The sequence below is a fragment of the Notolabrus celidotus genome, chromosome 2 (assembly GCF_009762535.1).
Source record: "Notolabrus celidotus isolate fNotCel1 chromosome 2, fNotCel1.pri, whole genome shotgun sequence".
In the NCBI taxonomy this organism is placed as follows: domain Eukaryota; kingdom Metazoa; phylum Chordata; class Actinopteri; order Labriformes; family Labridae; genus Notolabrus; species Notolabrus celidotus.
Window position 1 is genome coordinate 7,570,173 of NC_048273.1, and position 16,588 is coordinate 7,586,760.

The window sequence follows — 16,588 nt, forward strand, 5'->3', positions numbered from 1 at the left end:
AAGAGTGAAGTGCCGATTCAATCCCCCTCCAAATAAAAAAAAAACAAGGGGACAATAAGAAGAGAGAGGGAAGAGGAGTTCAGAGGGAGTGAGGAGAAGAGGGACGCAGCCAGGAGATGGCAGAGAGAAAGAGGACATGAAAGAGAGAGTGAGGGAAGGAGTTTGGACGCCAAGAAGAGTGTGTGTGTGTGAGAGAGTGTGTGTGTGTGTGTGTGTGTGTGTGTGTGTGTGTGTGTGTGTGTGTGTGTGTGTGTGTGTGTGTGTGTGTGTGTGTGTGTGTGCTTGTGTGCCAGGGCTCTGCACCAGTCTGTTGGTAAGGAAACACTTAGGAATGTGTATCTTTCCAGTTTAAGGCAGTTTAATGAACATCCTGGGCTCTATCTCTGAGGCTGTGCACAGACTGGAGAAACCAAGGAGCGCTTCATCAGGCTGGACTCTCATCCTGACACACTGAGCTGTTGCTTCACTCGTTCAGTGGTGTAAAGTCGGTACATGGGGAGCAGCTCTAGTCAGCGGCCTCATCTTTGATACGTGCACGCATGCATAAAGGTGTGGTGTTCGTGTTCTTGAGGAGAAGGTGGTCAGAGCTTTGCAGATGGGATCTTATCAGCCTACGTGTACACCAAAGTGGCCTTCCTCTGTCATCAGGAATACCATCTACTGTTCTGAACAAGCACTTTTAAAAACCGCCTCTAGGCAGAGATGATGCAGCATATAACAACAAGGATTGAATAATACAGGATTCATCATCTCAGGGTGATAAGTGACATAAAACAGGTTGATTTTAGAGGCGGCTGGAGCACTAACCTGTGTGGCTGCGGATGTGGACCCTCAGCGTGCCGTTGCTGGCGAACTTCTGTCCGCAGTACGGGCAGATCTTCTCCTTCTCCCCCGTGTGAGTCTGACGATAACACACACACATGTGGTTGATGTTAGGAAAAACATTTGTAACATTCATCCTCTTCATCCGTCCTGCATTAGAAAGTAAAATGTGATCTGCTGTGATAGCTGGAACTCAACACCAGGCATTTTCTCTCTCATCAGAAACACAGAAAATCTAACTTTATCTTCAAACATGATCTGATCTCTGTTCTTTAAAAGCAGCTTCAGAATCAAGGTCGCACTTTAAAGCAGTCCTAAGAGCATATTTGTAAATGCAGAGATAACTAAGTAATGGACTCTAAATGGAGATGCACATGTTCGCATGACAGTGGATCCACTGAGCTGCCCTGGAGGCAGGATCAAAGAACACAGACGATGCAGATTTGCCAGGGTCCAAAGCCCCGGGGACTAAAGGCCAGGGTGCACGTATGCATTCATCTCCTCCTCCCTCCTCCTCCACTCCTGTTTACCTCCCAGCTCTGCAGGCTCATACGGTCTGCACATGCACACAGGGAAGAGGAGTGTGTGGAAAGAGTGTGCTGCCTCCTCTACCTTTCCCTCCCCTCCTTTCTCTCCTTGTTGAAGAGTCTCCGTTGAAGTCTCTCCCCCCCCCGGATGCTCGTACAGAATAATCCAGAGATTGAAAAGCTCAAACTCAGAGCGACAGTTTCAACAGCAGGACAACAATACAGGAACACCTCCTCTCTGGGCCCCCATCCTTTCCTCCATCACCCCACTGTGTCCTTCTGACACCTCGGGTGTTTCGTTACAAAGGCTCCACACACACACACACACACACACCACATACACCACATACACACACGCACACATGCTTGGTGGCAAACACATGCAGACACACTCACTAATTCTCTCACATACAATCCTGCACAAACAAACCTGCACGTATACACACATGGAGACCAGGTGGAGCTGTGCTGCATTATTTAGTCTGCTGTTTATTCAACAGAGAAAACATCTCTGATATTTAACTTCAACAACCCCACTTTGAAATCTCACACTTCAAACCAGAAAGTGGAAATGCATTGTTCTTCAGATTTGTATGAAGATCTGTTTGTCTCAGACTCTAACATGTAATCTTCTTCCAGCTGAGCACTGACGGAGGCAACACTATCTTCTACAGAACACACACAATACATGCACACACATGCTGACACACAAAGGCTCTCTGAGGAGAAAGCATCAGCTCTAAAAAAACAACAGCAGGACATAACACCGTACTCTTCTGCTGGGTATAGGCCGAGCTACTGCAGATTTATAAGAGTAGTTGCTGCAGCGGTACACCGACTGAAGTCCAGGGAAACAAAAAAAGACAGCTTAGCGCCGTCTACAGGTCGTCCAAAATGCAGCCGCCCGCCTGCTGACTGGAAAGAAACGGCGGGATCACATAGAGTCCTGTCCTTGCATCTTTGCACTGGTTGCCTGTAAACTTTAGGATCCAGTTCAAGGTCTTATTGTTTTTAAATGGTCTGGCACCGTCTTATTTATCAGACCTTGTACAGCCTCACAGTACTTCCAGAGCACTTAGGTCATCAAACCAGCTGCTCCTGGCAGTGCCTCGGTCCAGACTCTCTACTTGTGGGGACAGAGCCTTCTCAGTGGCGGCCCCAAAGCTGTGGAACAGCCTACCTTTCCAGGTTAGAGCTGCACAGTCTGTGGATCACTTTAAAACACTGCTGAAAACACATCTTTTCTCCTTGGCGTTCAGTCCCAGCTAAAAAGAATCCTTAGCTTTTTACTTTTACTCTTTTTATTTCCGAAATTGAGCTCTTACTTTTCTTCTATTGTTCTTATTTCTCATTATATTTGTGTATGATTATATTGTATTTTAATAACTGTGCAGCACTTTGGTCAACTGAGGTTGTTTTAAATGTGCTTTATAAATAAAGCTTGACTTGACTTGATATGCTGTTCCTGTGTCTGACTCCTCGTTCAGGTTGATCGTCTCTCTTCAGCTTGACTCTTAGATGAGGGTATTAACGTATTGTTGCTTAATTTTAGCAAAGAAGACCTGAGAGATTCACCAGGGACAGATCTGAATGGCAGCTGTGGAAACAAGCATATACACTATTGATTGATTATATGAATAATCATTGATGAATAATAAAAAGGACAGATTCCTCTATAATAAAACTTGTATTTTGCACGTCTATCCCAGCGTGTGTTCATTTAGTCCCAAATGTGAAGGCTGATTCAGATTTTGATCAGACAGTCAGATCAGAGGTTTAGCTTTCATAACATCCAGTTCTTATCTCACCCTGTTTACTTTAGAGTATTATATCATAAGGTGAAGTAATGTAGGTACACAGAGCTACTGTTGGACTTTGATCCAAACCGCACATGTCTGAGAGGAGTATACGTGATTATTCCAGTTTGCTCAGACAAACAGTCTCAGATTATCTATGTGTACATTAAATAAGACGTCAACATCACTTTGGCCTGAAGCGAGGTTACGGCGCATGTAAACACAGCCTGCAAGATGTCGTCTCCTCGGCAACCTGGCTTTGATCAATACCAGATCTCCCGGCAGCCTCCGCTCCCCGTGAGCAGAGAGACAGTTCGACATGCCCGAGTCTTCAGCCCTACTGTTCTGAGACAACCTCCGAGACGTTTTCTTTCTCCGTGTGCCAAGAAGCTGTTTGGTTTCAATCCGGATCCGTAACCACACCGGACGTTGTCAGATTCAGGGCTCGTAATCTGCAGCCAGATCTGTTTGGTGCTTTGAAACCCTGCAGAGCTAATGGACTAACTGCCATTTCTAATCAACACAAGGAAGGATTTCCAAGCCTTCACGGGCAGCAACGGTCGGGACGGCTGTCTCAGCCAGGTTTGACAGGAAAGATATTAGCACTGTTAGCTGCTACGCTCTCGTCGGGAGGAGGAGTCACTTTAAATGTGTGAAAGGTTTTTGATACGCATGATGGTCAGGCTGTTATTACATGCATTTCAAACTCAGAGTGATGGAGCTGATTAAAGATTGAGAATGTGCAACAAGTGGCTTCTGTTGTTTTAAGCAGGGCTGCAGAATAACATTGTCCAACCATCCTGGAGACAAAAAACAAATGTCTATGGGATGAACCAGACCTTTGTTCCGGTCTACCACTGTGCTCTGAGGTTTATCACTGGTTGTAGCCGCCTCACCCACCACTGCGAACTGTACGCTAAAGCTGGCATGCCTTCCTCAAATGTAAGGAGATATACACACTGGATGACTCTGGTTTATAAGGCTCTTCTTGGCTTGGCTCCTACTTATTTATGCACTTTTCTTGCCCTACGATCAAATGACATTTTGTATCTTTCTGCTCCTCGTGTTCGAACTGAAACAGGAAAAACAAGCATTCAGTTTCTCTGCCCTTTATATTCCAAAAATATGTACAACTTAAAGGTTATGTGAGTTAGAATTTAAAGGGATATTTCAGTTTTTTTGAAGTGGGGTCGTATGAGTTACAGTACACTATTGCTCCTGCTAGCCACAGTGAGTGCCGGTGAGCTCTTCCCCTTTAATGAGAAAATTCCCAGAGGACCTATTTTGCTAAAGTTAAGAAAATATGGTCCAGGAACTCATCACTGTGCAAATGCATAAACCAGTAGAAAAAATTGGAGCTATTCAGTTTGCCGTCAGAAACCCCCTTTGTTTTGGCACTATTTTCAGACGCACCTCGCAGACCGGTGTTCTTCCACTGAAGTATTGTTGTCACTAAGTCCCTCTCCTGACAGCAGAAGCTCTCTGGGTTCGTTGGCATGGGCGACCAGTTTACACACCGGCACCACCAGGTAACGTGGGATCTCTCCTGCTCACTCGTTAGCACAGAACTTTCTCCCCTCTCTTCTTCGTTGGTACGTTGGGTCTGCATCTGGAGTTCTTCCTCTGTAAACTCTGGTTCATAGAGGTATCCTCTTGTGTCCACAGTTAACGGCATGTCATCATCGCTGTCAGAATCACTCATTTCTGCAGTTTGTAGTTTTTGTTCCTAAAGGTGTCTGCTAAAAATGCTACGTGCTTGTTGATCCAAACAGCTGATCGGCGTGTATCCGTGCTCATGCAGCGGAAGAACACCATGCATTTGCACCATGATGAGTCCCTGGACCATATTTTCTCAACTTTAGCGAAATTACGCGAAATAGGTGGCCCAGTCGGCAAAGAAAATAGCCTAGCTTACATTCTGGTCCTCTGGGAATTTTCTCATTAAAGGGGAAGAGCTCACCGGCACGCACTGTGGCTAGCAGGAGCAATAGTGTACTGTAACTCATATGACCCCACTTCAAAAAAAACCCTCCCTGGGATACATAAAGTACTTCTGATTCTGATTCTGACTCTTGGTATTATGCGATTTATTTTAGACCAATTTAACCCTCAATATTCAAAAAACTAAATCCAATGATAGGCTTTTGGAAATCTTTTTTAACGGCTTAAATGTCTTCATTATCTCACTGAGAGATATAGGAACAAATATTTTCAATTAGGGATAATTATCCCCTTGAGAGGTTAAAAATCCTCTCACAGAAAGGACTGAGTTTGAGTTAATTTAAAGCCTCACGTTTTCTTAAAATGCAAGAGAGGCTAGAAACAGTGCATCATAATTGCTGCACTCAAAGATAATTCTAACTATCAACATCATTTGAGAAGTTGTTTTCCAACTGTTATGTCTGAAATTTAAATAAACACAACAATTCTAGAGCTTGAACTCAATTCTGTACAAAATAACAGCTCTGCAGACGTACAATCACAGACCGTGATTGAGGTCGTCTGGCTGGAGTGTGTTTTCAGATTTACCTTCTTGTGGCTCTTGAGGACGGACGGAGTGACAAAGGCCTTCTCACACAGGTCGCACTTATACTTCTTATGGCCATCATGCACCACCTGGATGTGTACGTTGAGCGTGTCCTTCCTCTTGAAGGTGGCGTCGCATTGGTCACACTTGAATGTCCTCTCACCTGCGGGAACATTTGGAAGAGCCATTTCCAGTTATCTATTGTGGAGCCTGTAAACACTCAGTCATCACGCACAGCAAGAGAGGAACCAATTTGACAGGGCCGATTGTGCAGGCAGAAAAATACAAAGAGGGGTATTTCACTGCACCAGACAACCCCAAACAATGGTCTATAGAAAAAGTCTGCTCCTGTCTTTTTGGGGCAGAAGTTGTCTTTTTGTGAATCTGGAGCTGCCATCCCAGGGGATGCAGTAAAACTAACTGCTCTGCCACATGTTTCATCCAAACGTCAGAGTGAAAAACATGGCTTTTTTATTAATCCTTCAGTGAAAAGCACTAAAAGTGCAGACAGACAGTCCTCAGACAGTGTCAGCTGTTCACAGAGAGCAGCCTGATGTTTCCCTTCACGCCTCTGCTCCCCGCTCCGCACAACAGCCTCTATTGTTGGAGAGTGGTTGTTTCCATTATATGGAGATCATTCAATTTCCACAGAGGAGCTTCGAGTGTGTTGAGTGTATGTGTGTGTGTGTGTGTGTGCGTGTGTGCGTGTGTGTGGTTGGTGGGAGCAAATGGTTACAAGCTTGTGCTGGCTCTCGTATTACCAAGGACGATGATGGTCAGCTTAATAAAATGAACACCAGCGAAAGATGAAGTTTGTGATGTTTCGTTTTCACTTGACGATAATTAATGTCAACAACACCCTCACATAAAGATTTCATTACCACGATATTAATCCATGCATGAGCCTACACACACACACACACACACACACACACACACACACACACACACACACACACACACACATGTTTACTTGATGAAAAGGATTACAGGTTGAAAGCTAAGCACCCATGGTGACAGAAAAGTTGTGTTGTAGCTGATTTAGATTTGTCATATCATTAAAAACATAAATAAATTAATCAGTCATCCTGCACCTTTTGGCTTGTTTGAATTTGTGGTCTATTGTTCTTGCATTAAGTGCTTTTTGGATCTTCTTTGTACCTCATTAGTATCCACCCTAGCTTACACTTTCCAGCTTCCTCTTTCATGCAAAAGGGCGTGCATTTCTGGAATCAAAACGTACCGACTTTGATTTTTGATTCTGGAAATTTGCCTTTAAATTACGATAATTGGGGCGCTGGTGGACTAGCAGTGTAAGCGCCCCACATACAGAGGCTTAAGTCCTCGTTCCTGGGGTCGCCGGTTCGATTCCCGACCAGTTAACCATTTCCTCCATGTCTTCCCCCTCTCTCTGTTCCCCATACTTTCCTGTCTCTCTTCAGCTGTCCTATGGAATAAAGGCAAAAAGCCCCAAAAATATAACTCTAAGTTACAATAATTTTGGAGTGCCTGTTTAGTTATTTTAGTACAGCATGTGCCCCATGTATAGAGGCTGCAGTCCGCATCACGCTGGATTAATTCCTAGTCCCAGCATGATCTACTGTATGGCATTTCCTGTCTTTCTCAAGTTGTCCTATCAAAATAAAGGCACAAAGCCCCCCAAAAACAATCTTAATGGGCGCTGACTTAGCCTAATGGTAAAGTTGTCAATAAAGGTATAAAAGCCCAAAAATCTATAACTTAAAATAAATAAAATATAATTAAATAACAACTGAGTTGTTTTAAATCTGCAGGTTAATCCAGAGCTGAAAAGTCACACCCCTGATGCTGCTTCTGGTTTTGTGGGAACTTTAATACCAGTAAAATCCAAAACAGAGATGTTTACGCCTCATTGTAGTAGATTATTAAGAGTTAAAGTGAAGGACAGCTTCATGCACTCATTAGTTTATTAGTCCAGATCCCTCGTGTTCAGATGTGCAGTTTGACGCTCTTTTTTTTAAAAATTGGAACCAAACCAAATGTTTAGATTTGATCTTCAACAGATTAATTACGTCACAGAAATCAACCACAAATGAACATTCTCCAAAATAACTATTTGCTTTTCATTTCACCGACAGATGTGAGATCTTTGTTTTTGATATTTGATGGTTAAAACTGAGCAGCTGTTTGGAAAATCCTCTCCGACTGACAGCTGCCCCGAGGATCCATATCTAGGTTAAATATCATTCCCTGATAATTATCCCTCCTAACACCTGATAGCAGGCTCAGACTGGCAATCTGGTGATTCTGGTAAAGGCCAGATGGGCCGGTCCACCTAGCCACCACCACCAGCAACACTGTTACTAATCCACTAAATGTCAGAGCAGGCAATCTGATTACTGCTTACAGGAATGAATGTAATGGGAATGAACAGCATGAACTTAAAGCACCCCTTAAATCTAAATATAACGCTGCTAGTTTGTACCAAAAGTTAGAACAAAGACTCACGGTGAGGCAGCCTTTTATCATCACAGCCCACGCCTGGGGAACACCCTACCTGAAGATCTGAGGGCTGCACAGAGCATACACATTTTGTCTCTCTTTTAACTGAGTTTTATTCTTATAACAGTTTTATTTCACCTTCCTTTATTTATTTATTTATTTATTTATTTACTAGTTCAAATTTTAGTCACTTTTAATTTAATTTAATTTATGTATTTATTCATTTTATTTTAAGTTAAGATAAGATAAGATAAGATAGTCCTTTACTCGTCCCACAATGGGGAAATGTAAGTGTCACAGTAACAAAGTAGACAGTGAAAAAAATATAAAGCAAACAAGAGCCTATAAAATATCAATTATTAAAAAGTTATTAGCAATTAAAATTAAAATTAAAGAGGTAAAAAATAAGCATATCTTACAACATATATATATCAATTATTGGTTATAGAGTCTGACCACTGCAGGAAGAAAAGACCTGCGATATGTATTTTATTATTATATATATATATATATATATAATTATTATTGATTTAAATGGTTTAATATTTTAGTATTTTTTCATCTTAGAAATGTATTTTATTTTGGTGAATTTAATTTCCTGTGTTGAGTTTTAACATCTTATTTTACCTCCAGTGTTTCCTCATTAAGATATCATGAGATGGTTTCCTCAGCTCGTTCAGCAACTTCTTTTCTATTTTTCATTTATTTATTTATTCATTTATTTATTTTGTTATTATTATTATTATTATAATTATTATTATTATTGTTGCGTATATTATGTTCTTAACCCTAGGATTGTGGGGTGGATTTGGGATTAGGATGGGGGTTCTTTTTTATTTGTATTTTTATTCTATATTTTGTATTGTTATTGTATGAAAAGCGCTTTATAAATAAAGTTTGATTGATTGATTGATTGATAGTTTTACTATCTATGAGGAAATTATATCATTATTAGGATAGACCGACAGAGAGGATGAGAACAAGGAGAGATAAATAATCCTCTTTAAATGTTTTGAGAATGTTAAAGGAACTTTTAGTTGATGTATTTTGACAAAATGTTGTTTCCATTAGTTAAGTTCTGCTGTTCTGTAAATCCAATTGAGTAGCAGGTGAATCTGCGTCTGCGTTACTTTATATTTAGCTTTATATTTTGTACGTGCATGATCCTGTTGAGATTTAAGGATAGGTGCACCTTGAGCTGATTCAAACAAGAACTGCATGGGACAAAATGTCTTGCAAACTCCATTCACACATGCACTGCACTCCAGGAATCTCTAAACAATAAAAGGCTGGGTTGCATGTGTGAACACAAATGACAAAATCCTTTCAGCCCGGCTTACAGCTGATTCTTCTCACAGCGTCCTACATGATGTGGTGACATAATCCACATGAAGCTAAGGTGGGCTGATGTGTAAGTAAGTGCACTCAGCCGCCAGTGTGTTGTTTTTTGCATTTGTATTTTGGAAACATCTGTTCCTGCATGTTGTGATGATAATAACACAGAATCAGACACCATTACTGAAGACTCCTCCTCCGCTGCATGCTCTACCCAGGCCGCCCTGACTTATAGGGTGAGAGCATACTCGACACAGACACTCTCCAGCTGTGAGGTGCATGTTTAAAAAGACAAGTGCAGAAAAGTTAAGCACCTGAATGTTTGGATATTGTCAGGAGTTCATGTAAGCAGGCGCTGTGGTTTGGCTTTTATTTACAGTGCACGTTTGGGACGACCACCTTTGCCTGCATGTCTTTTTGTGTTTCAGTCTCCCTGTGTTTCCTCAGGCTTTCAGGTGTCTGGAGATGGCATGTGGATGGAGCTGGGAGGGGTAGTCTGAGTTACCTGCCCGGCTGGGCAGGACCTTCAGGAGATATAAAAGGCCTTCCTCTCTGAGCTCTCACTCTCTCAGCTGGGCCTGCTACTCCTGCCTCATCCTGTCTGTATTGGTTTGAAACATGCATCACCACCATCACACAACATCTTCATTCATCCACACATAACAGACATCACTGATTACTCAGATACTGACATTTCACATGATTGTCTGACCTTTAGGTTGAATAAATATTACTTTTGAAAGTTTTAACAGTGTGTGGCCTCCCTTCTTGTTACCATCCTTGAGCCAGTTTGTTGGAAACACTAACTATAGAAACAAACTCCTTTTACATTGCATGCTTAAGACGGGACTGTTACAGCTCTTTTAGGCCTTGCTGTCAAGAGGCAGAGTGTTACGACCAAATTCCACCAGTTCCGAGTCCGGCTCGTCTCCGATCCGTCACAGCACCGGATCTGATAGGTTTCTATTCTAGTCAATGTGTTAACTTCCACTGGATCCACTACACTGTGTTCCGGCTGCGTCTCTGATCCGGCAGGTCGGAGACCTCAAGGATCAGATACACAAGACTTCTATTTTTGCAGGATGCCGGAGCACGACGCATCAATCTCAACAGAGCAGATGGAGCGGGACAGGAAGTCAGGCACCAAAACAAAATAAAAACATCTGGTTAATTTTCAGAATAAAACACTCTGTGTTATCACCAGATCGTATTTCACTTAACTATGAAAAAATATATATATTTTGAGCGGAGGCAGGCCTGGAGTCAACAAGTCAGAGGTTTTCAGAGGCTGATAAAGACAACATGGATGAGGAGAGGAGGAGGAGAATCCTTGATTCAGTAATTACTGGCGGGGAAACCTCGGTCACATGACTTCACCTGTCCGGCGGTCCTGCTCCGTGCTGTGTTCTGCAATGCAACCAGTGGTTGTTGACGGACGAGGGATCACAGAGCCGGACCGCAGCGGATTAGAGACGAACCGGACATGTATCTGGTGGAAGTCCTGTGTTAAGGTACAGATGTGAAGCACCATCACTGTGAAACAAATAGCTGTATTCACACATTTAAAACTTCTGGAAAACTTGTGAGGAGGGCTCTATGTGTGAATGCAAACAGCAGAACACTTCACCCCCCACACTGTCTGGTCTTTTTCCTACCAATCCCCTAGAAAATACTGCAAAAAGATGAGTTGAGCAACACATAACTGGGCAGGAAAAAACAAAAGAAGACCTCTGAGGTTGAATTTTCAAGAAGAGAGCAAAGATGACTGCACGTCTGTACGTTTGCATGTAGCATTGATCGACCTGCAAATGCAAAAACTGCCATCACAGCGTAGGTCTCTGCCGTCTCGTCCTCAATCACGTTGTAAACATTACACTGTGGCTTTCATAGCGTGCTTTAAATAATCAGGCCTCTCGAGACTCATCCCCCCACCCACCCCCCCTCATCCGACAGGAAAAATTCACACTGTGAGGGACATGTGTGGAGCATGTGAGCTATTTCAGGGGTAGAGCTCCTGAACATTTCTGAAAATGCTCAGCGATACAAATGTGAAGGAGGCTTATGTGAGGCTCCAGTAGTTTGTTTGCATGTCTCATGATCTGGCACACTGATATTATGCGACTGTGGGGTTAAATGTAAAAGGTAAGAAAGGCAGAGTGACAGCTGAGCTAGAAGCTCAAAGTGAAAAGATCTACTGTTACATCAGTGTGTGTCCCTGTCTGCTTATTTCATACGCCTGGAGTCAAATCTGCAGAGGGAGAGTCTCCTTTAAAGTCCTGGTCACTATTTTGTGGATTAAACTTAAACAATACAGCCTTGTATAACATTATTTCGTGCATTTATTGTGCAACTAATATCATGAACCTGTCATGAATGCACCTCCTCAAGATTCATCTGGCCTAAACAAGCAATTTTCAAATATTTGGTCACTTTAAATGAGTGATGAGGAAATGTTGCTATGTTCAAGCAAATCTCACATAACAAGCAGCATCCACTATCCTATCCACGATTAATAAAAGGCACTTAAAGCCCCAAAATAAGCTTTAAAAAACCTACCAGGGGCTCAGGCTAAAAAGGTGAAACTGCTGTTGCACCCATGAGCTGTCACCTGAAAATGCTCGGCCTTTCTCCCTGTAAGCCAATCCCTACAGAGATAACATGCTGCTTCAGTGTGAACTCACAAAGACAGACTGCCCATCTTTTCTCCAACCTACAGTGAAATCACACATTCAGCCTCCGCCCCAGAACTTGATACATTACATGAGTTCTGGTGTTATATAGCCTTCCTCCTGAGACAGCGGCAGGAAATGCCTTGAGCTTTACAATCTCTTTGTTATCTGTCTCAATGGGAGGACCAGCGCTGCATCCTGCAGAGACTCCACTGTCTGTGCTACAGAGACCCGGCATTACCACACAACCTGAACACGCTCTAATGTGTCCCTGGTGAGAGTCTTGTACTTACTTGGGCTGTGCACAAATAGAGACACAGCAGGGTGATGTAATATTTGTTGTCACAATAACATATACATTTTCCTGCCCTTCATGTTGATAGATTTAATGGATGAAAAATGTCCTTTTCTTTCCCTTTAATTCCTGTAATCACATCAACCTTTGATATTACTGTTCGGTTAGTAGGCTGCTTCTTGAGCCTCAAACTGCTGCGAGCAAAAGATAGAGTATTTAGGGAAGTTAAAGAGCTAAAGCTGTTCATGAAAAAAATAAGTGGTAAATCACAGAAAGGATGACACTTTTACGGCTCAGTAAGCCTAATAAACACATCCACAGCTCTGGACAAACGTGCAAGAAGCAGCTATATTTTGTTTGTATGCAGCTGCTCTTCATACCGCCTGATGTGTGTGTCTCTGCTCTGCTCTCTGCAACACATGCAGCTCTCACAAAGCTACAACAAAGACAGACATTACAATTTCACAAATTAGCAAATGCCAACATTTTCCTAAAAGCATTCAGCGACTCATGAAGATCACAGGTTGCATTTGCGTCTGTTGCAGAGGAGAGACATCGATGTCACCTGGTTACTTTCTTTTCGGCCTGCTATGTGAGCTCTACACTTCTGTGCAATGACTGACAGAGAAATAGGGACAGACCGATTATCGACCGATATTCGGCATTTTGACGCATATCAGCATCGGCCTATTTTTTTTAAATCCGACGGTCGATAAGAGGTCAATTTAAACCTAGATTATTTTGGCTCATTTCTCGGGCTGCAGTTTCTCATTACAGGGGACGAGCTGAGCTGCATCCATTGTGGCCCCTACAATTACTAGTGATTAAAAACTCATACAACCCCCTCTTCAAAAACACTGAAATATCCCTTTAAATAAAGATAAGTGAAAGATTAACATTTCAGTTATATTGAAATTTTGGAAAACTTTATTTACTGTGGAAAACTTTAGGGAGCTGTTTATTTGTTTAAGTTTTCATTGAACTTTATAAGACATGCTGCTGAGCCTGGGAGCTCCCTGCACTTTGTGTTAGAATTTTAAAACAAAGATGTCTATAGTCTAAGATTAAAAAACAACTTTAACATGTTGCAAATCTGAAAAGCTGTTTAATAGACATATGCTTAAAGGCTTTTAAACGAAGTTAAGTGTTGGAGTTTGTATCATTCAAAATTTTGACACCAATATTTTCCCTTTTACTGCAAATGAATATCGGCTCCAAATATCGGGTATTGGCCCTGAAAAAACCATATCGGTCTATCCCTGCAGAGAAATGTCCCAAACACAGCAACATGATGAAGAAATCGAAAAGTACTGACATAGGCCAGAGTCTGTGAAGATGCAAACACCATCGCACATAGGATAAATGAGATGGAGTATATTAAAATTGGTCCCTATTAGGGATGTTTTAATGGATTGTTAAGAACTTACTCAAACACATTTTTTTGTTTCAATTCTCTATCACATGGAACAAACATCATGTGGTCTCATATTTCGTTTAGCTATCAGGGAAGTGTTTTTAAGGTGACTTATTATGCAAAATCGACCTTTTAATGGTTCTCTACCTGAAATATGTGTCCCTGGCATGTCTCTACAAACCCCCCGAAAATGAAAAAAATCCATTCTGCCCCTGTTCTGATTTCTCCTCCTTTCTGTAAATGTGTGCTGAAACGAGCCGTTTCAGTTTTCAGTGTTTTTCATACGTCACAACGACATCCGGCCTGTAACAGAAGTCAGAGCTCGGAGCTTGTTCAGTCCTCAACTCCTCCTCCGTTCATTCATTCCCTGCACACATGTGTGCTAACAAGGAGCTTAGGAGGGAGGCATGCTAGTTGTAGGCTGTCTTAATAAACACAAAGGTCCGTTTTACTCCCCACGTCTGCAGATTTGAAGATCTAGTGGATGATTTTTATTTTCCATGGAAAAGTGCTAGCGCTAGTTAGCATAGCCACATAGCTACATGTCGTAGCTGTAGCTGTGTACCAAGACACACGTCGACATGCTGACAACTAAAACAACAAGAAACACTAAATCTGTGACCAATCGTTCAGAAAGGTCCTGCTGCAGGCGCCTCTCCGTCAGGATCAGATTCTGGATCAGATTCAGAGGGTTGAAGTAACGCGGGTCTGTGAGCAGCCGTGTATATTCAGCCAACATGTAAACATTAGATCAATGTGCTGGACAGCCGAGGGCACATCCACTTCCTGAGGGGGCGTGGTCAGAGAGCTCATTCTCATTTAAAGGCACAGACACAGAAAACAGCCTGTTCTGAGCAGGGCTGAAAAAGAGGGGTTTACAGGCAGACCAAAATCTGATTTCAAAGTGTTTTTTTGAGCAATAAACTTTAAAGACATGTTTTGGGGACCTCTTAGACCACTATATTTTGATGAAAAGAGCATAATATGTCACCTTTAAAGGTGAGTCAACGTCAAAGAGAAGAAGGAGAGCTAAATGAGGACAGAAATGTCAACATCAATATTTCTGAATAAGTCCAGCTCACCTCAGTTAACTTTACTTTCAATGGAGTTGTTCACTTTAATGTGAATTATGACAAATAAGCAGGATCAGGACACAAATGATGCTACATAAATGAGTACATGGATAAAATGATACAGTGTGGCACATAGCTGCAGTTTGGGGAAAGAAGCCCACACTTGAGTTCATTGTTTGAATTATTTTCTGTTTTCTACTTTTCCTCTCTAATTAACACAATCTCCATGTTTTGGTCTTCATATATTTGGGATTAGTACAAGTTAAAGGATTTTCTGGGGACTTTTTTCTAAGTCCCAATATTGTTAAGAATTTAAATTAAAGGAAGGGGTTAAAACAAATTATATAGACACTTTAAAAGTCAGTCAAAATTACAGACAGTGTGTAGATTTATGGCTCTGAAGGCACAAGGTTTTCAAATGAAGACAGTTTTCTTTACTTTGATGCCCAGGACTTCTATATTTGTTCACCTGATACTGAAACAGGTTCTGATATTGTGACTAATATCATATTAAAGTTTAAGATTATAATAAGCTATGATGGAAATATTGATTTAAATACTTTTGACTCAATTAAACAGCAGGTTTGCACATTCATGACCCATGCATCATGTCATTGTATCATCTCACTTTGTCTTTGCTAACACTCAGCTCTAATACTCACTGTTGTGGATGAGTAGGTGACGCTGCAGAGAGAAGGGGGTGCGGAACAGAGCTTTGCACTCCTCACACTGGAAGGGTCTCTCCTCAGAGTGGGTCTGCAGAGAAACAAAGCAGAGCAGCATGTTTAGAAAGAGTAAACAGAGCCGCCGCCTGCCTCAGCGTGGACCCTGATGAAGCTTCTTAAATTGATGTGAGAGGATCACTCCGAGGCTCCGTGGCTGATTTGGTTTGTTGACTTGATGAAGACAAGCAGCTTGAGGGGCTTTAAGTTCAAAGTGCTCCTGTTTTTCTGCCCCCCCCTCCCCGCGCCCAGCCTATCTATCTGAGTGACACGGCAATCCCAAAAGTAAACACGGGGGACCTCAGGGTGGAGCAGGCCAGAGACCCCACAGATAACAGCCACCAACGAGACCCTGATTGATTACCGCCGTGCTAATAAATTCAAGCTTTGAAGTCATCTCCCTCAGAAAAGAATCTCCTCCACATTTAGTTCAACAATGATCCTGTGTGACTTCACGTCTCCTCACCTTCTTGTGATTCTTGTAGACGTTGCGGTGAGCGAACTCTTTTCCGCACAGTTTGCATTTGTACGGTTTGTCCTCGCTGTGGATGATCTTATGAGCCGTCACCTGGTCCAGACGCTTGAACGAGCGGCTGCAAATCTCACAGGTGTACGGTCGTTTCTCTGAATCATCACAGGAAAAACACACTCAGGTAAGGAGAAGAAGAAGGGTGAAGTCAAGGAGTGATGTATTTATGTGAAATTCATCTTACCTGAGTGTGTGATCATGTGGCGTTTCAGCTGATTCGTGGAGATGAACTTCTTATCACAGGCGTGGCATTCAAATATTTCATGTACCTGGAAAAAACACAGTAAAAGAGACAACGTTTGATTTCTTTATTTTAAATCTGGGCTTTATTTATCAAAAATACTTTGAGGTCTCAGAATACGAAGCACAGACGTTCTGAAAAGCTTCCACAAACTGTA

At 42.1% G+C, this 16,588-nt stretch overlaps 1 protein-coding gene across 2 annotated transcripts in view; it reads right to left on the reverse strand.

The window, feature by feature from the left end:
• prdm5 (PR domain containing 5) overlaps positions 1 to 16,588 on the reverse strand; it is an 80,758-nt gene that overhangs the window by 38,797 nt on the left and 25,373 nt on the right. For both annotated transcript variants that reach the window (XM_034701931.1, XM_034701923.1), the window contains exons 9-13: positions 16,375 to 16,459; positions 16,128 to 16,285; positions 15,602 to 15,695; positions 5,675 to 5,835; positions 808 to 901 (exon numbers count right to left, since the gene is read on the reverse strand). In XM_034701931.1, the coding sequence (XP_034557822.1) occupies positions 808 to 901; positions 5,675 to 5,835; positions 15,602 to 15,695; positions 16,128 to 16,285; positions 16,375 to 16,459 (592 nt within the window). The remainder of the gene's footprint in view (positions 1 to 807; positions 902 to 5,674; positions 5,836 to 15,601; positions 15,696 to 16,127; positions 16,286 to 16,374; positions 16,460 to 16,588) is intronic.